Source organism: Ochotona curzoniae, unplaced genomic scaffold (assembly GCF_017591425.1).
Source record: "Ochotona curzoniae isolate NIBS_2020 unplaced genomic scaffold, NIBS_Ocur_1.0 scaffold_3890, whole genome shotgun sequence".
Lineage (NCBI taxonomy): Eukaryota > Metazoa > Chordata > Mammalia > Lagomorpha > Ochotonidae > Ochotona > Ochotona curzoniae.
This window is the reverse complement of record NW_024467115.1, coordinates 33,203,573-33,227,260: the sequence shown is the minus strand read 5'-3', so window position 1 is coordinate 33,227,260 and position 23,688 is coordinate 33,203,573. Positions and strand designations below refer to the sequence as shown.

Sequence of the window (23,688 nt, the reverse complement as noted above, 5' to 3'; positions counted from 1 at the left end):
CCTGCAGTTACCACGCTCGGCTTCTCTGACACGGCACGCTGGGCAGCCCAGGAGGTAGCTCAAAGGTTATCTCTAGGCGGGGCCATTCTGAGGACCAACCCCTCGCTTCCCAGCACCTGCAATCCCGTGACCACAGAGCAAAAACACCTGGCAGATGCCTCAGCATCCCTGGATGCAGTGAGGATGCCAACCTCTCTTTTGAATCACATGAGCTTTGAATTCAGCCACATCACCTTGTTAGCTCATGTGGAATGGCCTGCACATCAAACCCCGGATCACAGACAGCACAGAACAGTCACACCTCTTTCTCCTGCTCCTGGGGAGCAACTTGACTTTTAAACCTTAAAGTGTCACTTTTCTTACCCCATCAAATTTTTGTCTTAGATTAATCCTACGGTTGTCAATCTCTGCAGCCAGAATTCACAAAACCTGCCTTCTCCAAACACTGGGCCCAACCCTTGCCTTTTCCAGCACCAAATCACAGGAGTCCAAAACCAGAGCTGGAAGAGAGGCCTAGGGGGGGCCAGCGCTGTGCACAGCACTGCGATGCCGCAGCCTGGCAAGCCGCAGCCTGTGATGCCGGCATCCAGAAGAGCTCCCATTTCAGATTAGGTCACCCCACCTCCAATGCAGCTCCCTGTTAATGCACCTGGCAAAGCAGCTGATGACAGCTCCTGCACCCAAGTGGAAGACCAGGATGGATTTCTTGGTTTCAGCCTGACCCAGTGCCAGTCTTACATCTAATTTCTTATCTAACTATCTCTTATCGAACTCTGACTTTCAAATAATATGTAAATGAATATTTAGGTAAGGAGGCAGGAAGGGTCTCCAGTAAGTGGGAGATACTGGGCTCTGTGTTTTATAAACTCCCCTCGACCACACCCAGCCACCCCAGGCTTCTTGCACAGCCCGTACAAGTGCACCACTACCAAAGGACTCCTGGGAAACCAAGGAATGATGCTGAATTCAGAAGGCGGGGAAGGAGACTCAAACTTCTAAACACAGGACACAGGAGAGTGGAGCAGAGGGCTCCAGTGGTGTCGCACACTGTCCACAGAGGGGACCTGTGTTTCTGCTTTGTCCCATCATAGGGAACTGCGCCTGATAGTGAGGGACACTCAGTCCCTCGGACAGTCACACATGGGCGGTGTCCTTCTTGCTCCCCTCTGAATCAATCACATTCATTCACGGCCTCTTCTTACAGGATGCTGAGACTTCTGCCAATGTCCCCAGTCCCCATGAGTGAGGCAAGTGCAATTTCTGCCTGGCAATGAGTGTGAGAAATCTTTTTCTTCTTTAATTAATGAAGGCTTACTTCTATTTCTGTTACAATGGAAAGAAACCTCAACTGTTGGTGATGCTATCAGACTTTCTTGGTTTATAAAGTTGGAACGACACAAGTCTCTCTGTTGCTCTGAATTTCAATAAATAAATTTTAAAAGTAAAATAAAGATTCTGTATGGGCCAGGAATTTGATACCATAGTTATGATGTCACTTGCAATGCCCACATCCCACAGCACAGTGCCTGGCCTGCCAATTCTCCGCCCATGTACTGATGTAGATGCGTGGCAGACATTCCAAGACAGACAAGAAGCAAAAGGCCTCCTGTGCGGTGTGTGAGCTGTGCACAGACCTGGAGGCATGGAAGGCCGGACCCCAGCATCTGATGATCTGTTGTTCCTTGTAATGGTGCCTGGTCCTTTTCTTCCCACAGTAGAATTACTTGTCTCCCCTGTGCTTGGAACTGTTACAGGTTATTCTGAATTTATGGAAATAGCTAATCTGTACTCTGCACACTTGCTTTCCAACCACTTGCACTATTCTTCTGTAAAAGTATAAAAACCTTCACTTCTTTGTCCTCATGTGTCATCCTGCAAGATGATGGCCGCCCTGCTGCCATAATTAAAAAAAAAAAATCAGTTCTGCATGACCTCATGTCCTTCTGTTACTAATCCCCAACATGTACACTCTGCAAAACAGCAGGTCACGGCTCAAGCACTTGGGTCCCTGCCAAGTACACAAGGGACCTACCCCTACTCGGCTCTGGCACCTAGTAGACTGAAGATCTCATCCCATCTCTCAAATATATAATAAACATTTAAAACTTGTGAATTAAGTATGATTTAATGAAGACTCTGTATTAAATTACTCTAGGTAAGGAGAGCATGAGAATCAGATAAAGAGCCAAAAGAAATACACTGCCACATCCTCCCCAGGGGTTTCCTCTTCCCATCACCACCAAGCTAAACAAATCGCTCCTGCAGTAAAGGCTACAATCAGAACCAGCACCTGCAGAAGCATTCGCAGCAGCTGCTGGGTCCCCTTGATGACCTAATCCTGTTACAACACCACTGGGCTAAAACGGCTTGGGCTGACACTCTCATTCCCATCATGCACTGCTGCCATCACACTTCCTAGCAACGCCAGAAAAGGGGCTATCACCACGATCTTGGAAACCCCTTGCTCTTTTCTGGAGTACTCCACCCAAAGCACCACCCCCTAGGTCTCCAGATCACTCAGAGATGACCCTGAACCCTGTGGGGGCAGCTCTTCTGAACATGCCCACTTCCACCCTGACTGCATATTTTCTCTTTGCTACTGTATCTCACTCCTCCGCTAACCTCCAGCTACACCTCCTCCTCCAATACTTCCGTGTATCCGGGCCATGGACCTGGACCCCTCAAGCACCCCACTGAACCCCTTTGCATTAAAGCGAATCTCTGCTGGGCTCACTGGCATTTCCCAGGAAGCCAGAGCGCCTCGGGAGCTGATCATGCGCTTACCTTTAAGAGTTACCCAGTACTGTTTCCACTTCCTACGGGCCACCAGCTCCAGCTTCCTCTCCTTCTGCAAGGTGACCAGGGGCTTGAAGAAAAGCCACCCGGCTTTCCGGATCACACCCTGCTCCTTCTCAAACAGCACATCCAGCTGCTCCAGCGAGCTCAGCGACTCGCTGCTGGACTCGGCCGTCTCCGTCGACGTCTCCACGTTCTCAGTGGTGGCCCGGCTCATTTCCAGTTCTCGCATGAAGTTCTCGTAAATGTTCTGTTGGAGGGGATCGCTGCCGACCGCGTGAGTGGACTCGCTTCTCTGAGACAGGACCTGAGCCGAGCCTCCTGACCACAGCGGGGCGGGTGCCTGGAAGGGGGGCTGTAGGTCAGGATTGAGCCCATCAGAGCGGCTGTCAAAGAAGTCACTGCCCTCCTTGGACCTCGGCTCCTGCAAGCAACACAAACCGTGACCGTCAGAGGCTGCAGGTACCCCAAGTGTCCCCTTCTCCGCACAGCACAAATGGAATACTGCGGCTGCTGATGGCCGCAGCCGATAAGAGAGGCCTGGCTTCTGCTTCCAATTCCAGCTTTCTGCTAACCTGCAGGCTGGGAGGCAGTGACAAAGGCTCAAGCATTTGGGTCCCAGCCACCCACGTGGAAGATCCGAGTTCCTGGCTTCAGCCAAGCGCCTGGCCCAACCCTACTGTTATGTGATATGGGGAATGAATAAGTGGGTGGATAAATCAATAGAAACATACGTAGATAATTTTTCAAATGAGTATTTTATTAAATATCAGCTATTATAAAAATAATCTAGTTATAGCATCAAGAAATTAACAAGTAATTGCCTATTTAAAACACTAGTGAGTGGGGCAGTCACATAGTTCAACTGGCTAATCTTCCACCTTGCTACACCAGCAGCCCATGTGGGTACCAGTTTGTGTCCCAGCTGCACCACTTCCCATCCAGCTCCATGACTGTGCCTGGGGAAGCACTGGGGGGATGGCCCAGGGCCTTGGGTCCCTGCACCTGCATGGGTCTCTGGAGGAGACTCAAGGCTCCTGGCTCCTGGCTTCAGATGGGGTCAGCTCCAACCATTCCGGCCATCTGTCTCTCCTTTTCTCTGTAAATCTACCTTTCTAATGAAAAGAAATAAATCCTTTTTTAAAGAAACAACACACTAGTGAGAATTCCGGGTGACATTCATGTTTCCTTTGTGAATCAGTGTCTTCTAAGAAAAAAACCCATTTCTTGCCATCTACTTTCCTCCTGCAGGGTTGGGAAGATAAATTAGAACACTGCCAGCTGTAGGGCAGGCTTATGCACACCCCAGCTCTCTCTCCTTCCCCAGCTCTCTCTCCTTCCCCAGCTCTCCCTCCTTCCCCAAGGAGAAGCCAGGCCCAACTTCTAGCGAACTCCCCACTCCAGGCATCGGGACTTGGGAATCCTCAGCACCTTCCTTTCCCAGCTCATGCAGTGAAAGCTACACATCTAGTATTCCTGAGACAAGGAGCATCCTGGAGAATGAGTGCAGCTTTTCTATTGGCACGACAGATTTTAGAGAGAGAGGAGGGACAGAGAGGAAGATCTTCCATCCTGTGATTCACTCCCCAAGCAGCCGCAGCAGCTGGAGATGAGCTGATCCTAAGCCAGGAGCTTTCTCTGGGTCTCCCACATAGATGCAGGATCTCAAGGCTTTGGGCCATTCTCTAGTGCCTTCTCAGGCCACAGGTAGGGGACTGGATGGGAAGTGAAGCATCTGGGACACAAACTGGCGCTCATATGGGATCCCAGCACAGGCAAGGCGAGGACTTCAACCACTAGGCTACAGTGCCGGGGCCATAAGTGTAGCTTTTTTCAAAATACTTTTTACTTAATTTCTTTCTTTAAAACAAACAAAAAAAAACCTGGTTTTTTCACTTTTTGAACTAATTAACTTGAAAGGCAGAGTTAGAGAGAGAGGAAGAAAGGCAGAGGTCTTGCTTCCATTGGTTCACTCCCCAAATGACCACAACTACCAGGGCTGGGCCAGTCCAAAGCCAGAAGCCAGGAGCTTCCTCCAGGTCTCCCCTGTGGTGGCAGAGACTGAGGCACCGAGGTCACCTTCGGTCGCTTTTAGCAGGGAACTAGATCAGAAGTGGAGCATACAGGACTGAAAACAGCCCCCATATGGGACGCCAGCACCACAAGCAGAGGGTTAGCCTGCTAAACCCCAGAATTTCTTTCATGAGGGTAATTTATTCATTTATTCATTCATTCATTCCTTTCTGAGTAGTGATTTTATTGCTGGGGAGGATATTAAAAACACCTTTTTTACTTTGCTGGGAGATATTAAAAACACGTTTCTTTAAGATTTCATCCAGCACTAAATTAGATATAGGAAGCTGTAAATACAACTCATTCTTTTCGTAGTAACTGGTGCTTCCTGGTTAACACTCGATATACTCCCTGAACTGACCAAGCACAGAACTGAAACCATAAAGCCTCCCACACAAGTGCAGGAACCCAAGCACATCAGCAGGAAGCTGGATCAGAAGTGGAGCAGCTTGGACTAGAAACAGTGCCCATATAAGATGCTGTTGTTGTAGGCAACAGTTTTACCTGCTATGTGACAGTACTGGCCCCTTGGTTCCATTTCTTTATACATTAAAATGCAAAATGAGAGGTAGGCATCTGGGCCAGTAATGAAGACACCAGCATGCCACTGAGGAGAGACTGGGTCAATTCCCAACTCCTAGCTCCAGCTCCCTACTCATGCCACCCTGGCAGAAGCCAGCAGGTGTTCTGGGTCCCTGCTAACTACATAGGATGCCTGAATGGGGCCCTTAGATCCTGGCTGCAGCCTAACCCAGCCCTGGCCTTTGAGGGCATATGAGGAATGAACCAGCAGATGGAAAATTCCTGTGTCTTTCCTTCAAATAAATACAAATGAATATTTTTAAGTGAGGAATAACTGTCCCACGGGCGGCTATCAACTCATCTGGAGCACTGTTTCGTGTGGAGCAGGTGCCTTCAGAAATCTCATCCAGGAATCAAGTCACAATCACCTGTTGTCTCCGTGGGAAAATCATCCTGTTTGAGATACCCCAGGGCTATCAGCCACTGGGTCCCAAACAGAGCTTGCGCTAATGAAAACACTCCCCCTTCAAGCATCAGTCTAGAGTCAGATTTATTTAGACATCGGTGCATAGGCAGCACACAGCCACCAAGCAGCTGCCATGAGTCACTTGGACAGGAAACTGTCAAAATGCTTGGAGGGTTGTTATTTTTTTCAACATGTCACTTCACTGCTTTTCAAACACTCCTCGGAAGTGAATTTGGCGAGTGTTAACCTCATCTCAGCTCTGACTGTGTCTGACTCACGGCCACTCTGAGAGCGCATGGAAGCCTGAACAGGTGTCTCAAGACAAGCAAAACTCTGTCTGAGACAGGTGTAACCAGGCCAAACTCCAGGACCACCTACAAACGCTCCTGACAATTTTCTCATCCAAAGAGACTGCAAGTTACAGAGTTAACTTTTGAATACTATAGTAGCAAAACAATCTTGCCCCTGGAAAAGTAACAGAAGATCACATTTCAGCTTTTTTTTTTTTTAAATAAAAAGCCTTTAAACAAACAGAATTCCTAATTAGTATGTTATATGTGTGTAACCAAGGTACCTGTTACATATGGGCATAAAGCATATGATAGATTTGCATTCCTTCCTGGTCAGATCATCAGATCCCAAGGTGAAAAAGTCCTGGAAAGCTGATATTGGGCAGGTGACTGCAGTCGGTAACACTGAAACTTACCAAGAAAGTGCATCTTCAATGTTCTCACCACCACAGGAAAGAGTCCTATGCAAGGTGAAGGATACCATTCCTAGTTTCATGGTAGTGATCACTCACTTTTTTTTAAGAGTTACTGATTTATTTGAAAGGCAGACTGACAGAGAGGGAGTACTTCCATCTACCAGTTCATTCTCCAAATTGCAACAATGGCCAGAGCTAAGCCAGGTCAAAGCCAGGAGCCTGGAATTTCATCTGGCTGTGTCACATGGCTGACAATGGTCCAAGTGTTTGAGCCACCATCCACTGCTTCTCCAAGCACCTTAGCAGGGAGATGGATCAGAAGTGGAGCAGCTGGGACTTAAACCAGTGCCCCTATGGGATGCCCGCATCACAGGCGGCAACTTAACTGGCAACTTATCACCAGCCCCGAGTGGCCATCATTTGTCAATCCATTCACATATGAAAGCACCAAGCTCTATGCTTGAAACACAAACTGCCATTTGTCAGACACCATAACGAAGCCAGGGTGGAACAATGAGATGTTCCTCAACTCATTAACAACTGAAGCAAAACTGGCCAACAGTCTCACATTTCATAAAAAAATTACCCAACCGTGCCTTGCCCTTCTTCTGCTGCCACCTCCCTTCACGCATAGCAACAACTCCTAGACAAAGGAAATGCGACCCTCCAAAGGCAGCAAGAGCTCAAAATTAAGAGTGTCCAAATCAGAGCATCTAATGCACCCCGTGCTCAACTCCACAGCAGTCAGCACGGCCAGTGCACACGGAGACTTGTATGTGCTTCCCAGCACCCAGCTTCCACCTGGCACAGACACGGCTGTAATTGTTCTGAGCCTTTAGCAACAGCCAGCACATGAAATATCACTCCCTCCACCCACTAACCCCCCGCAGTGCAAGCTTTAAAAGCCAACACACAATTGTGTTTCTCCCTCTGCCACAGCATCCCTAATGATGGGGGGAGGGGGAACACCTGCTGTGTCCTGAGGAAAGAGGGTGCAAACCGGATTCAGCAGTGGATGGGGACCCCACAGCACAGGTGTAAACAGGCTGTTCTGACCTCAGGGGATTGAGGGACTCCTCAATGGCTACAACTGCAGGTGTGACTGGTGCAGCAATACCAGCACCAGTTGCCCATACAAGCTCTGGTTCAAGTCCTGGCTGCTGCACTTCCAACCCAGCTCCCCACTAAGGGCCTGTGAAAGTAGAAAATGGCCCAACTGTGGGAATGGCCCATGTGGGAAAACCCAGGAGAAGGTTCTGGCTCCTGGCTCCTGGTTTCAGATCAGCTCAGCTCCAGGAAATTGTGGTCATTTGGGGAGTGAACTAGCAGACAAAAATCTCTCTATTTTTTCTTTCTGTAACTCTGGCTTTCAAATAAAAATAAAACAAATCTTTAAAAAAATCCAAAATAGCTGATTATCTTCTGATGCAATCATTCCCAAGTAGCTGGCAGTTTCATACAATACCTTTTGGCCACGCGGTTACACGGGAAGAAGAATATGTGTAAAATGTCACAGAAAGAGCTCTGCCTGCAGCTTCTGCAAGCAGCAGCCAGGTGCACACCGGAAAGCTCTTCCCAGCTCTTCACCTTACATCCCTCCTTGCAAAAATGACAAAGAGCCTTTCCTCGTTCCACAAGCAACCTTCCTAGACTCTAACCCGTTTGTTCTGGAATCTACAGGCACGCAAGCAGCTCACAATTTGGGTTTGGGACAGTTCCTGGGGCGGGCTGCATGCAGAGGAGCTGCACCCAAGGTGGCCAGTGGACAGGGAGCCAGGGGATGCATGTAAAGAGGCCTGAGTTTAGAACCGCTGGGCTGGTGTGCAAGATCCAGGCCCCAAGCGCACTGTTCCGTGGCTGTCCTCAGGACAGCTAAACCTTCAGTCTACACAGCCACAGAGTAAATAAATACATCTTTTTAAAATATATATTGAAGGGGAAAAAAAAGTTGCTGGCCAAGAGTGAAAACACACATCCTTATTAGCAAAAGCCGCAGCGTCCCACTGTCCCTCAAGCGCAAGGAGCCGCATTGGGAAGGGTCCTCCCCTGTGCGCCCCTGGCTCACCTGCAGTTTCCTCTTCTTCCTGGACAGGCTCCCTGTCCAGTCACTGATGCGACGCATCCTGGCCTTGAGCGTGTCCTTCTTGGTGGGATCCTCTGCGAAGGCCTTGGACCTGCGGCAGGGCAGGGTGAAGGAGCTGTACCGGCCAGGCACTCCGCGCTCCACCCTGGAGGGCACGTCCATGTCCGAAGCAAAGGACACGCGGTGGCTGAGGCTGGTGTGCACGGCCTCGTCCTCGTGGGAAAGGCCGATGGCCGAGGGGCACATGTCCCGGAGCGAGGAGAGAGAGCAGCTTTGACTGAAAGCCTTTTTGGAGTCTTGGGGCGGGAAGCAGGCAGGGAGGCTGGGCTCGGGCGAGCCCTCCACCTCGCTCAGCTCAGCAGTGGGGCCCCAGGGAGAGTCGTACCAGGACGACTCAGAACTGAGCGAGCTGCCTTTGCTGGAGCGCAGGTGTGAGTCGGTGGGAGAAGGCCGCTGGCTGGCCAGGGAGTCGCCGCTGGAGCCCCTCCCAGCGTCCGCATCCAGGGTGGGCGAGTACCTCAGCAGCTGCACAGGCACGTTGGGGTCGGGCTCAGCCGCAGGTGAGGTAGCCCCGTGCTGGGCGGCGCCGCTATGGAACTCCACCCGGAGACAGCCGTCCAGCTTGCCCAGCGTCTTGATGAGCACCCTGGGGCTCCTGCGGTCCTGGCCTGGCGGCGTGGACGCCACGCTCTCATTCCGGCCATAGCAGTTGAGGAGGTGCCCGTTGCAGTCTCTGGAGGTTGTGTGGTTATCTGGCAGTGGCTTGTGGCTCCCGCACTGGAAGCCGTTCTCGGTGTAGAGGGCAGCAGGGTGGCCTTGAAGCCCATGGCCTTGGCCACCGGCCCTGTGCTTGGAGTGGACCAGGCCTCTGGGACCTTTGCAAGGGGGCCCGCCGGGTCTGGCTGCTGCATAAGGCGGATTGCCCTTCAGCTGGGACAAGCAGCCACGGGCCAGTGACCGGGACTTATAGCCGGCCCCTCCGCCACCGTGGACCCAGCCGTGCGAGGACTTCTCATCTTTTGCATGAACGCTGCGGATCTTGAGGGAGCAAGGCTTTTGCCTGGCCCCGTTCAGCACACTGCTGTGGTTTTTAGATCCCGGGAGGGTGTACTGACTCTCCGAGTTGCCCATTCTCACCTAAATGAAGAACAGGGACAGCAGTTAGGAACCGAAACCCAAACGGTTTTCCAATCTGAAATACCATGAGCAAGCTCCGAGTCCTTGCCGTGCAGCACTGGATCAAATCCACCCCTCGGGTCAGGTGCCACTCTGAGGGCAGGGTGGTAGCTCAGACACTGAACAGGATCAACACACGCTGAAGGCAGCAGCTTCCTTCAGCATCTGGGGCTGCTGGAGGCATACCATGCAGGAAAAAGTTTCTTTCCTATTTCCAACCAGACACATGGGTTTTCAATGAAGAGAAATTTGCATTTGCCACTAGTGAATTTCCCCCCAACCAGGGACATCACAGCTGCCTCTCCACATTTGTTTTGGGGGGGGAGGGGTGAGGCTGGGGGAGAAGGGGAGGAGAGCTCTCATGAAGATACCAAAATCTGTATATTCAAATCCATGATATAAAGACACCTAATAATTGCTTATTACTGACTCACATCATCCCGTATAATTTAATTGTCCCGGGAAGATTGACAGTGCCTCAGGTATGATAAATGATCAATAACCAGTAGTTAGTTCATTGTTTGGGGGGGGGGGTGCAGAAAGGACAAGAAAAGGAAAGCCTGTATGTCCAGCCTGGACATGATTTTTAAACATGGTCAATCCTTGGCTGAGTACAGGGGTGGGTGGCCAACTGCCTGCGGGATTACTGCTCCCCACACTACCAGGGACTATGCCCTGGGAAAGCTCTGACCCCTCACACTGAGGGGGGATCCCCAAGAAAAGGACGGGATGCCCTCAAACTGGGGGAGGGAAAAAACACAAGCATTCCTTGGAACAGGAAACGGTCTGACAGCTAATCATGAGTGTGCCTCTCTCTGGGAGACGGAAGTTGGAAGCTGGCTCATTATAACTTGGGCACCGGGAAAAAACAATCTGTTCTTGGGATTTGCGTTCAGACCCCAGGTTGCCCCCTCCTTATCTTACTGGTGAGACCCAAACCTTCCCCTCTGAGTGCTTATCACTTTAGGAAAACAGGAGGTAATGTTTCCAATTAGGCTTCGGAATAAATAGAGCAACTTTCTAACTCTTCGACATTTAAACATGTGCACCTACAAAACTGGAGGAAATGGATCAAGTTTTCTTTGGTGGCACAAGCATCAAGAGTTTCAGAGCCAAAACAAGAACCAATCATTCAACCTGGGGGCACAGGGGCTGGACTCACCTGCAGGCCAGCTTCCTCTCTGGGGGACCCAGAGGTCAGTGCACCTTACATGACCATGGGAACCCCTCGGTGCACTCGGCAGGCATGGGAAGCGATTCCATGAAGTGATACTGGAAAACAGAACAGGACAACACTCTGTTATACATCCTGTGCCAACCCCTCCCCCAAACTGAAGAAATCGCTAGCATCTTGGGTCATTGCCAAAGTCCTCAACGAGGGGTTAACGCACCACTTGGGGCAGCCACAGCCCATACTGCAGTGCCTGGGGTCAAATGGAACTGCTGCTTCCAATCCAGCTTCCTGTTGATGTGCACCCAAGAGGCAACAGCTGAGGACCCTGCCACACACATGGGATCCCCGGATGGAGATCCTACTCCCTAACTGTGGGCTGGCCCAGCACCAGCTATTGAGGGCATTGGAGAGTGTGCCAATGATTACAGGCACTCCTCCCTTTAGCCCCTCCCCCTCACAGCCTGGACTTGCCCTTGCAAGATGGGAAAGGGTGGTGAGGGTTCAGGAGCGACTTTTTAGTTCCATCTAGAGATTCCAGTCTGCCCCACGTGGGCCAGGTGCACATGTGCAGCACGTGGCACCCTCATGCAGCTCACCACTGTCAATCCTGCCCATCTTGCAGGATTGACGTTGTGCCCCTTGCTATGCAACTGACTCCTCCAAGCCTCACTCCTCCCAGGTCCTGGCAACCAGAACCCAAGCTTCTGCCTTTCTAAACCTGGCAGTTCTAGGCACCCTGTGGAAGAGGAATTGCAAACGTTTACTGTACCTGCCTTCTTTCGCTTAGTGTCACGCCCTCAAGGCAGCAGGACACACCGGCATGTACTTCCTTGGGAACGCTGGATAACATTCCATGACGTGTAGAGGCGACACGCCATTCCACAGACCTCTGGGCAGCCCCCAGCTCATGGCTACTATGTACACAGGTACACAAATACCTCTTCCGCACTCTGCTTTCGGTTTTTTTGGCTATATACACAAAAATGCAACTAGTGGCTGGGTTGCCAGGTAACTGCATTTTAAATTCTTTTAAGAGATTTATTTTAAAAAGTAAAGTTACAGAGAGAAAAGTGGAGACAGAGATCTTCCAAAATGTCTGTAACAGCTGGGGCTGGGCCAGTTAGCAACCAGGAACCTCTTACAGGTCTCCCTCAAGGGTGACAATGGCCCAAGGACTTGAGCCATCTGCTGCTGCTTTCCTAGGCACATCAACAGGGAAATGGAGCACAAATGGAGCTGCAATGATTCAATGGGGACACTCGTACAAAATGCCACATCATGGGCAGAAACTTCATCTTCTGCACCAAGGCACCAGCCTTATATATTTTTTTTAAAGATTTACTTTTATTATTTTTTCATTGGAAAGGCGGATATACAGAGAGGAGAGACAGAGAGGAAGATCTTCCGTCCGATGATTCACTCCCCAAGTGAGCGCAACGGCCGATGCTAAGCCTGTCCGAAGCCAGGAGCCTCTTCCGGGTCTCCCACGTGGGTGCAGGGTCCCAAAGTTTTGGGCCGTCCTCCACTGCTTTCCCGGGCCACAGGCAGGGAGCTGGAAGGGAAGCGGGGCTGCTGGGATAGAACCGGCGCCCATATGGGAACCCCGGGCGTGCAAGGCGAGGACCTTAACCACTGTGCCACCTTGCCGGGCCCTATATTTTTAATTATTTGAGGAACCCCTACAAGACGCTCCCCTGGAGACACACCCCTGCCCCCCCAACCGACAGTCCCCACAGCCCCTCATCCTTGCCGTCCTCACAGACACAGGGGTGCCTCATTCTAGCTTCCACTGCCATTTTTTCCCTCGTGATGAGAGAGGCTGGGCATCTCTTCCTTGCTCCTGGTGCCTGGTGGCGAGTGCATCTCTGGAGGGTTCAAAAGTGACTTTTTCATGCTAATGAGAAGCGAGGAGCACTGGATCCAAGCTCCTCTTATAAGATACGTTTTAAATGGAAGGAGAGAGGGGAAAGTTTAATAGATTTTCCAGCCCAGCATCTCATCAACACTGGGGACACGGAGCCTGCAGAGTGGCTCGCCAGCACCTCGTGACTGGCAATCCTCCCGCCCCCGTGAGGGGTCAGACACAGGCTCACTGACCAGGGGAGACCCCGAACTGAGCCCCAAGATGCCCACCTTTCAGAAGTGCAAACCCTGCAGCAGCAAGAGCTGATCCAACATCCACAGCTTAGTTGACAGGAAGGAAAGCCTCTGAGGGAAGTGATGCGACCCCTGTCCCTGAGGCGTTGGATGAATTTAACAGATATTTATCTGCTGTGCCCTCGGCAGGGATTTTTCTCTGGCAGCGAGTAAGTAGGTCAAAGTCCCGGCAACCTCTGGCCACCGTCTCCTTGACTAAGGGAATTTCATGGCATTATGATTAAAAAACTATTTTGTTGATAGAAAGGGGGGTTGAAAAGATACAAAATAAGATTCCCCATGAAGTCTTAAAAAATAATGACTAGAATATATGAGTAGCAGATACACTCGCATGAATGTGCATTTATACACACACATAACTATGCACAGTGCACACTAACATGGGATAGTAAACATGAAGCATACTGGCATGCAATAACACAGATGCACGGGTGAACATGCTGTGAGACCTCTTAGGTACACAGGTGTACAGTAATAGCACTCACCAGACACACTAAGGCACACTGAGGGCCCCAGCTGACTGGGAAAAAGTGAGAAGACACACCAACACTGTATGCTAAGTTTATGCCTTCTAAAACTATTCACTGAATGACTGCATTAACATACTGAAATTTTTCAGAATTTAGCACAATCCATGAAGCTAAAACAATAATAAATAAAAGCCTCTCTTCCCCCTTCTCCCAAAAAATAACCTTTAAATTTCAATTTCCACCTCCCTTCCAATCCCCCATCTCTATGAATGTGCTAAATGCAAAAACAAGAGGGGAGCTCTTCTGACCCTGTGATCTCGGAAACGCCCAGGGAAGTGGAGCAACGCTCCCCGAAAAGACCCTGCAGCCACCCCACCTCCTGGGTCCCAGAGGAAAACACCTTCCAGAGGGAAAGTCAAGATTTACCTTTTCTCATTGCCTTCAGTTCGTGCTAGGACCAACTTGCAAGCCGTGCTCACAGCCAACGCCAGAACCCGCCCACCCTGCCCTGTCTGAGGCCGCAGCCCTGAGCCAGCAAGGAGTGCACGAGCAAAGCCTCGGGTGGACCTTCTGTAAGGGAGCCATGGGGGTGATGCTGACAGTGAACAGAACGCAGACCCAGGGCCCCAGCACAGAGGCCAATTTATAGCCAGGCAAGACACAGGAAGGTCAAGTTGTAGCCCTGGCAGATACCAACTCACAGAATGCCAGACTGAGCCTTACACACGACTTGGACCTTCATTATTGTCCAAGGCAAATGCTTCAGTGGGTGTTAAGAGGCAGATAAGAAAAGGGCTGGCCACCTCTCACCCTTCACAATATCTACTTGGTTCCCTTTATTTGGGGTGAGTCGGAGGAGAACTCCTACCATTAAAGCCAACAGCTGCACGATGCTCGTCTGGATCCTGTCAGACAGCTGGGGTTAAGACCTGCTTCTGTCTCTTTAATGGCACGTGAGACTCCAGGCAAATTACTTTCACTTTTTGGATTTCACTTTCCCCATGTGTAATTCAAGGATAAAAATATCTGCCCTACCTAGCTTATATACTTAACCTCAAATGTGAAAACAATGTACAGCTACCTCTAAGAAAGATGGAAATGCAACACAATACAGCATGCAGTCATTAATTTTTAGTTCTACATCGAATTTTCTGCATTATGACATCAGATCGTAGAACGACTTGCTAGTTCAGATATTTTGTCATTAGTTTGTTAAATATTATATACATGTATTTATTGGTAAGCATATTCTATTTATAGACAAATATGAAATCTAAGCTCAGCTTAGTGCTTTTGTTTATATATTACATACATGAACATATTGCATATGTGATATATACATCATATAAAGAGAGCTATCAAGTGTCAAATGACAGTTGTATGGGCCAAGCATTATTAAAAAGCTAACACTGGGAAATGCAAGAGCATCTGATCCATACAAGCCCAAGGATGCTGTTTAAGAACCTGTACCGGGCCCAGCGCGGTGGCGCAAGTGGTTAAGGTCCTCGCCTTGCATGCCCGGGATCCCATATGGGCGCCAGTTCTATCCCGGCAGCCCCACTTCCCTTCCAGCTCCCTGCCTGTGGCCCGGGAAAGCAGTCGAGGACGGCCCAAAGCTTTGGGACCCTGCACCCGCATGGGAGACCCGGAAGAGTCTCCTGGCTTCGGACAGGCTTAGCATCGGCCGTTGCGCTCACTTGGGGAGTGAATCATCGGACGGAAGACCTTCCTCTCTGTCTCTCCTCTCTGTATATCCGCCTTTCCAATAAAAATAAAATAAATCTTTTTTTAAAAAAAAAGAACCTGTACCAAAAAAACAGCCAAAGCAAGCAATTAGGCATCACTATCAGTAAGGCTGAGCTGAGAAACCCTGCTTTCAGGTTCACCCTTGCCTATGTTACTACAAATGCTGAAACGCTCTGTCAAGAGCCCACTCCTCCTACAAAGAAAGTTCTGCAAAGATTTCCAGATCCTGTTTCTCTCATCTGGAGTCAAAACTGAATACCAAGACTCGAAGGAGCTCACTTCTAATGATAAGCAGCTGTGAGCCCAATGCGTGGGAAGGGGCAGGTGAAAGGAACATCTGGTCTCCTTAAGAGCAGTGCTTACGCGGAGCAAGCCCTACAGAGCGGCAACAGCATCCACAGTCAAGATCCGGAAGATCCATGGTTGGGTGTCCTCCCCACACCCCACCCTTGCTTCTCTTCCAGTTCTGTAGGACTCCCTCCAAATGCCTATTAGCAGATGAATGAATAAGCCAATCCTCAACAAGGAACGCCAGGGCCTGGAGCAGGATGTCTGTAAAGAGAAGCATGGCTGGTATTCAACAGAAGGAAAGCAATACATTCCATGGACACAATGGCCCAGCTTTCTGCCTTTGTAAGTTAATCGATCACAAGCAGGGACTTCAGAACTCACATATGCTACAGTGCTGTCTGAACTATCGGTCACTTTTGGACCACGAAATTCACCTAATAATTTGATGCCAGTACCTTTAAGTATACCTTTAGGAATGGAGCAAAATGGAATAGAGCAGAACAGAGTAAAATAGAAAAGCAGCACAGCAGAGGAGAGAATATAATATACAGAACAGGAAATAGCAGAGTTCACCCCTGTATGGGGAAAAAGAGTTTCACAAAACTAAATTCTTTCAGGTGCTGCATATTTGCTAAAAACCTGGACTGTGACATAAAATTGTATCTTCTTGTTTAGTGACCCCTCCCTCCACAAAAAAACGTGGAAAACCAAGTACTTACAAAACCTCAAGCAACAGCTTTATCCAAATAATACAGCATTCCAACAAGATGCAAAAAAAATAACCAAACTCTTGAGACTCTCAGCACAATTTTTAACATATCTCTTATTCCAGTCAAACCTGTGAGCAAGATTTGGGGAACAGGTGGGTAAAGCAAGCGCTCTCCAACACTAATCTGGGCCTATGGCACTTATCCATGCTAGAGGAAGAACGAAAATCACCACCATGTTCAAAATCTTCCTAAGAAAGTTAGGATGCTTCCCCAGAGAAGCTAACTCAAGAAGGGAGTCTTGAAGGATGAGCTGCGCTCTGCCTGACGAAGAAAGAAAAGACGGGAATTCCAGAGAAGAGGAAATTGGCATAGCCAAAGAGACAGCAGCTCCAAAACATTAGCCGAGTGCAAAGATGGCCACATCAAGCAGTAGATGAAGGAGACAAGGACCCCAATTTGCTCAGGGATGGATGACAGGGCCAGCAGGGCCTGAGCAGTAGGGCCTACAGCCTTGAATGCAGATGCTACTTACCACCAGGCCCCAATCTGCTGGTCACGCTCCCTGACCTCAATTCACTGGATCGAGATAGCCACCCTGACAGCTACAAGGTCCTAATCACTGGACTCATGAGATCCTTTGCTTCTCCTACAGATAACACCTCACACCAGTACAGTCTTCTGGGATTTTGTTTAAGGGGAATTCCAGGTCCAGGCGGGGAAGAAATCCAACCGCAGGGCAGAGTGTAACTATCACCTCCATGCTGCCCCCAGGCTGGCTGAAGCCCACTTGGTCATCATAAACATAGCCTGAAGATTACAGCATTGCTAATCAACCAGGAACTTGGAGAAAAGCTAAATAAGAAAATGAACCAAACAACGGCTGTGACTCCAACCAGCTCTTATTTCCTTCCTTAAAAATCCCAGATACTCTCATTTAGCAGGACAGGAGGTCGCTGGAAAGACTAAGTTGACCGACTCTTCATCTATCAATAGAATCAACTTTCCTTAATTCAGCTGCAAACCTTGTCCTCCTTGAGTATATTCCGCATCATCCACAAGGACTTGGCTTTTGGTAAAAAGAGAAGAGGAGGTATGAGGCAGGAATGGGGACAAGAAGAGCAAGGAGAGTTGAACAGGCCTTGGCTGACTGCCCTTTATGTCCTACGCATGCCACTGTCCCAGGGAATGCTGCAGCACAAGTCATTACAGGGGTCATTTGGGGACTCTCCTGAGGAAACACAGCAGCAAGAGCTCAGATCCACATGGCCAGCAGGAGAGGCGACAAGGAACCAAACAGCTCAGAGCTTACAGGAGAGGCAGTGAGCCCAACAACCCCACAAGTGTCACGGCTGTGCTCTGGGAAGGTCAAGGTCACGGAGTAGCCCACTTACATCTGAGCCACCACAGAAACTGAAAATATCTCAGGGTTTTAGAAAATATCTTTCCAAGTAAAATTACAGAATCAAGACAGCTAACATATAACAACTCAAAATGCATCAAATGTCCCAGCCCCGTCTGCCTCTCCTTCCCCCAGGCTATCTCAAGCTTCATCCAGAAGTTGCCTCTTGCTGACCACCTCATGCTGACCACCTCATGCTGACCACCACTGACCACCACTGACCACCACTGACCACCAGAACCAAGCAATCCACAGTGAGAACCTGACTTTCAAAAGCAACCCTCTTTGGTAACTGGTATGAACAGGAAATTCAAAAGTGTTAGCACTGACTTTTCAATAACTGCTCTCATTCAACTTTTATAAGCTGGGCCATGTCCATGCCAGCAGACACAAGGCCAACAGGGACAAGCACTCCCCCAAGGTCACTGTAAAATGCTCACAGAGGTCACACGCTGGGGTCCTGCAGCTACTCAGCAGTGGCATCCTGTCCACGGGGCATGCAGTTCAGTGACTCAGAAATGGCACACTTGGAGCCTCGGTCACATCTCTATAATCAAAACGTGCTGTGGTAGTCGTACCAGGTTATTCTTGGTAAGACACTTTTTGCTCTACAGCATTCTGCCTTGGTTAAAAAATGACCAGGCTCCAACCACCACCCTCCTATCCAACTGCACTTTGGTGCACTAACTCCAGAGCTTATTTCAGATAAGCCTAAGGTGACGATATCTCATACTAGCTGTCCTTGGACCTGCGGGTGAAATTAAATCAATCATTGCTGTAATTTTCCTTAACTTGAACAATTTCCCGCCCCCCCCCACATACATACACACATAAACCTGGTAATATTTTAGGTAATAACATTACAGAAACTTTTACTGGAAAAAAAAATGAGTAGCACTAAGTATACTTCAAATGTGTTACTTCACAGGAATTGTAACTGCAGGACAGTCAAAGCGGCTGTGCCTGATCCATACCACGCCCTGTGCCGGGGTCACCCAGGACAGAGGAACTCCCCTCCCCAGCACAGGGGGTCCCAGCATTCCTATTTCACAGAAGGCAGCGTTCAGTCCTTCAACACAAACCTGGATCTTTGTAGTCTTTTTTTTTTTTTTTAATATATGAATTACAGGAGCCTGTGCTGTGGAACAGTGGGTAACGCTGCTGCCTGCAACAACAGCATCCTCTGTGGTTGCTACTTTATGTCCTGTTATTCCCACTCCCTCCTGAAGAGCCTGCAAAAAGCAGTGCAAGATGGCCTGGGTGCCTCTGTCCCTGCACCCACGTGGGAGAGCCAGATGAGGCCCCAGGCCCTGTCTTCAATCTGGCTTAGCTCTGGCCATTGTGGCTATCTGAGGAGTGAACTAGCAGATGGAAAGTCTCTCCCTCAAATATGTTTTCATGTTTCATTTGTTTTTATTTATATTTTTATCTTTATATATATTTGCAGTATTTGTATACTAGGCACAAAACGTTGAAGATCTGAGATACGGCTACCAAGATCTAGAAGAGAAGGCAAGATGTCGATGAAGACCAAAAGAACTAAGGGAAACCTTCCCGAAGCTTTCATTTCAGTCACGTCCCCGGCACAGTTTTCATAACAAACAAACACATACCTGTCTAAGTTAAAATAGGAGACTTGGAAGTTCGCGCTTCTAGCTGGCTGCTTCCATTCTGCCATCATGCTTCCTTGGTAGGAAGCAATTTTGTTGGCTGGTATAAAAAAAATTTTTTTCCCCCAGTTTTAGTTGAAAGAGAGATAGAGAGCTTCCAGGTGTTGAATCATTCCCCCAAATACCTACACCAGCCAGGAGTGGGCCAGGCCAAAGTCAGAAACCAGGAACTCCACTCAGTTTCCCATGAGGATAGCAGGCACCCAAAGCTGAGCCTTCACCTCCCGCCTTCCTGCCACATGAGCAGGGCACTGGGCAGGAAGCAGAATCAGCAGGACCTGACCACTATTCTGGTACAGGATGTGCAAGTTCCAACTAGGGACATAACTGCTGTGGCCAATGCTTCTCCCTGATGTAACACAGGGGTTTACTGAATAATTTCCCATACCAGGCAAAGCTCTAGGGCTAGAAGTACACTAAACTAGACTTGCCCCTTCCCCACCAGAAACTGGGGCTCCTCCATTGGTGGAATGAAACAGCAGCCAAGGAAGATGAAGTGCCTATTAGCAACAAATCAGCCTTGGCAAAGCAGGAACGAAGGGAGAGGTAGCAGGTGCCACCGTGTTAAGGAGAACCAGAGGGAGTCCAAGCAAGGATGTGCTGGATGGAGGACTGTGGGCAGCCAGTGGAAAGAGAAGTTTAGGCAGAGGTGACAGAAAGTGCCAGAAGAGGCATAGTCAGGAAGCCGCCATGGCAGGAGGTCAGGGAAATTAGTGCAAAAGAGACCAGCGGGGATAGGAGGCCACACATGAAGCCTGGAGGGCCAGCTGAAAGACTCCAGTTTTGACTTTGGGAAGGTCGTCAGTAGAGAGCTGGGCCAAGTTCACCATAAGATGGATTTTACAAAAGTCCTGGTGGCTGCCACGTAGGTCTGCACAGTGAGCTGTAAGGCTGTGGCCATCCTCTACACGAGATGAGACAGTTTAGATTCCAGCTGTCAGGCATGGGGATAGATACAGGAAGGGGCAGGGGAAGCATGGGACTTGCAGGGGGATGCATGTGGGTCCTGGATGAATGGGAAAGGTAAATCACGGAGGAAGGCTGGGGGCTTAGTGCTGGAGATGCTAGCCCTGACATGTGGGCTGAGTGGGAAGTGGGGTCCACAACTCTGGAGTCAAGGGGGCCATGCTGGAGGCACACCAGGAAGGCAGGACTTGAAGCACCACAGCAGAGACCTCCACAAGGAAGAGAAGAGAGGGTGAGAGGTCCAGGGAAAGGGGTCTAGGAAAGAGAAACCCAAAAAGGCAAGCAAAAGTGGGCTATCCTGAGAGCCACGAGAAAACTTCCTGCAGGAGACAGGGAGTGACACTGTTAAGTGCCCCCGAATCAAACAGCAAAGACTGACACCAAGCACGGGCTTCAGTGGGTGCAGAACACACAGCAGCAAGGGGGTGGGGCAAGCAACTAGGGTGAGGATGAGGTCAGAAAACAGAGGCCAGTCATCCGCCATCTCACCATAAAGGGGCACGGGGAAATCAGAGGGCAGCTGGACCAGAGGAGAGAACATCAAAGGTTTATTTGGGCAGGTGTGTGTGGCTTCCTCTCACTCCTCCTAAGGATGCCCTCTTCCACCTTGCAGGGGTGGCCACACAGAAGACTGGAGAACAAGCCTGTGTCTGTTCTTTCTGTTCAGAGCTTCTTCCCCTCACTTTTAAGCACATGGACAGCAGCTTCAGTCTTCCCCAGCCCGTAAACCCCACATCTCTGGAACGCTTCTTCACATCTCCAGTTTACAAGTCCTCACCTTGCAACTCGACAGCCAGACAGAGGAGTGGCGGCCAAGGATACAAGCCAGAGAAGGATTCTTTATACTTGCCAGGCTTGTCCCACAGATAACCACCAAGATTGTGTAGCCTTTATTATCTTAAGCCCCAGAACTGTCCTGGATCAAGCTTGCCCTGACACTATCTTACCACCCACCACAACCCTTTTAGATTATCAGTGCTAACTCCTTCTGTCATTTTTACACATAAAGTTTACTTTTCCAAAAGTCCTTTCCATGACACCAGCCTGGCATCAAGGTCAAAGCTCACTTGCCCGGGGCGGGGGGATCCAGTGGGCCCAAGCCATCTGGCCTCGGTTCTTAGGCCAGCCTGTGGGGTGGGTACCAGGTCCATGAGCCCCACGTGTGAAGGGTCCAAAGGGTCCTGAGTCGGGCAGCCCAGGGTATCACTGGTACCAGGCAAGGCCCAGGGACCGCCCAGCAGTGCACTTGTGGGGGCTTGGCCTGTGGGCTTACAGGAGGTCTGGGGGGCAACACAGTGGGAGTATACGGGAACTTGAGGGCTCACATCCAGGATCAGTGGTCTGACTAACCATAGAGTGCCTGTGTCAGAATCTTGCCTCATCATTGGAAAACACAGAGGTGTGGATGGCAGGCCCAGATGTACCTGGAGGATGTGGCAATATGTTGGGGCTGTAGAGTACATCTGGTACCAAAGCAGAGGAAGAAGAGCAGAACAAATAGGACAACTACCCCAGCCAGGCATTGACAGCAAATATCACGGCAAATGGAGACTAGGGTGGACTGTGTCAGCCAATGGACCTTGGAAGGATTTCCTTATCCTTGGATTGGTGAGATCGACAGCATTTCAGAACTATCAAAAACACTTAAGCAGAACCCTTGGAACATGCTTCACATCGGGGACTTTGGGATGAAACTGGGTGGCCGGTCCCCATCCCTGGGTGCTGGGGCATTTGGGAGGCTGGGTGTGGCTTCTCCCATTATTTCCCTCTTTCCTCCAGATACAAGAAGTAGAAAGAGAAAGTTTGGAAACAATGGTCTTACCCACTTTCCCCTAATACTTGATCCTTCCCACCCTGATCAGCTATGTAAACATCACCAGAAATAAAAATTACAAAATTAAAAAGCTGACTTGTGAAAGTACACAAAGAATAAAAGCTCTGTGAACATAAAGCTCACCTGTCTGCTTACCTGCTGTGTGTATGCCCCACCCATAGCTGTGCTTTTGAGGGGCACAGAACCATATCAAAGGCCTAGCAGTGTCTCTCAGGACATGCTCACAAAGGACTCACCTCCAGGGCTCAGACAGGAGCAGACTGGCACCTGAGGTCACGCAGCCTGGAGCAGCACCCAAGCATCTGCAGTGTTCTCTGGGGTCACCACAGGGACACCATACAACCTTGGCTTTGAACATCACCCTTGTCTGTGACTTCATCTTTGCCCTGTGTGGCTTGGTAAGTAAGTAGCTAACTAGATGAAAGGAAGAAAGAAGGTGGGGAAGGAGGACTGCAGGAGGTGGGTGGGTGAACGCTGTATACAGCTGGTTCTCCAGCTGCAAAGGTGTCAGCCTCTGAGGATTCAACCAATGGCAGAGAGAATGTATTCAGAGAGGCCAGCAGGATGGCATAGGAGCTTAAGCCCCTGCCTCTGGTGCCAGCATCCCAAACAGGTGCTAATTCAAGTCTCAGGTGCTACCTTTCTGATCTGACTCCCTGTTAATGTGCCTGGGCAAACAGTAGTGGAGGGTCCAAGTCCTAGGGCCTCCGCATCCACGTGGGAGATCCAGAAGAAACCCTTGGCTCCCGACCAGCCAAGCTTCAGTCATTGCAGCCATTTGCTGGAGTAAACTAGCAATTGGAAGGTATTTCTCTCTCTCTGGAAATCTGCCTTTCAAATAAAATAATTCTTTTTAAATATTTAAGGAAAAACCCACAATTGCATCTACACTGAACATGTACAGATTCCTTCTTCCTGTCATTTCTCTCTGAATAATAAGGTGTTAAAATTATTTCAGTGGTGTTTGCATAGTTTAGGTATTATAAGTAATCTAGAAATAAAGTCCACAGGAGGGCTGGCACAGGTGAGATGCAAATAGTTAGAGCTAATTCTTGAGCATCCATGAATGGCGGTATCTACCAGGGTCCCAGAGCCCCTACCTCCCCACTGACCTACTCAGATACATCACGACGTGCCCAAGTTCTCCTGATTAAGGGAACAGGCAATAGAAACGAAGGGCTAACTCACAAGACACTGAACCTCCACCCAGCGGACAACTCACCAGCTCCATGACTCTGGCCAAGTCACTTGGCTCCTGGGCAGGGAGGGAGGCGATTCATTTCCCCATGAGAAAAATGGTCTAAGGTGTATTTTCAGCTGTGAAAATCCTTCTCACAACGCTCTGGACAAGAAGTAGCTGAAAATGGAGTAAAGTATTCCTGGAACAGCAGTGTGAAAGCCTCTTAACACGTGCATTCCTGCTTTAAGCAGAACTGGCATCGAGCTGTG

At 49.6% G+C, this 23,688-nt stretch overlaps 1 protein-coding gene across 1 annotated transcript in view; it reads right to left on the bottom strand.

Moving 5' to 3' along the window:
- Positions 1–23,688, bottom strand: part of TIAM2 (TIAM Rac1 associated GEF 2) — a 440,232-nt gene that overhangs the window by 100,498 nt on the left and 316,046 nt on the right. The window contains 2 exon segments of the mRNA XM_040965572.1: positions 2,785–3,220; positions 8,629–9,783. Of these exon segments, the coding sequence (XP_040821506.1) occupies positions 2,785–3,220; positions 8,629–9,783 (1,591 nt within the window).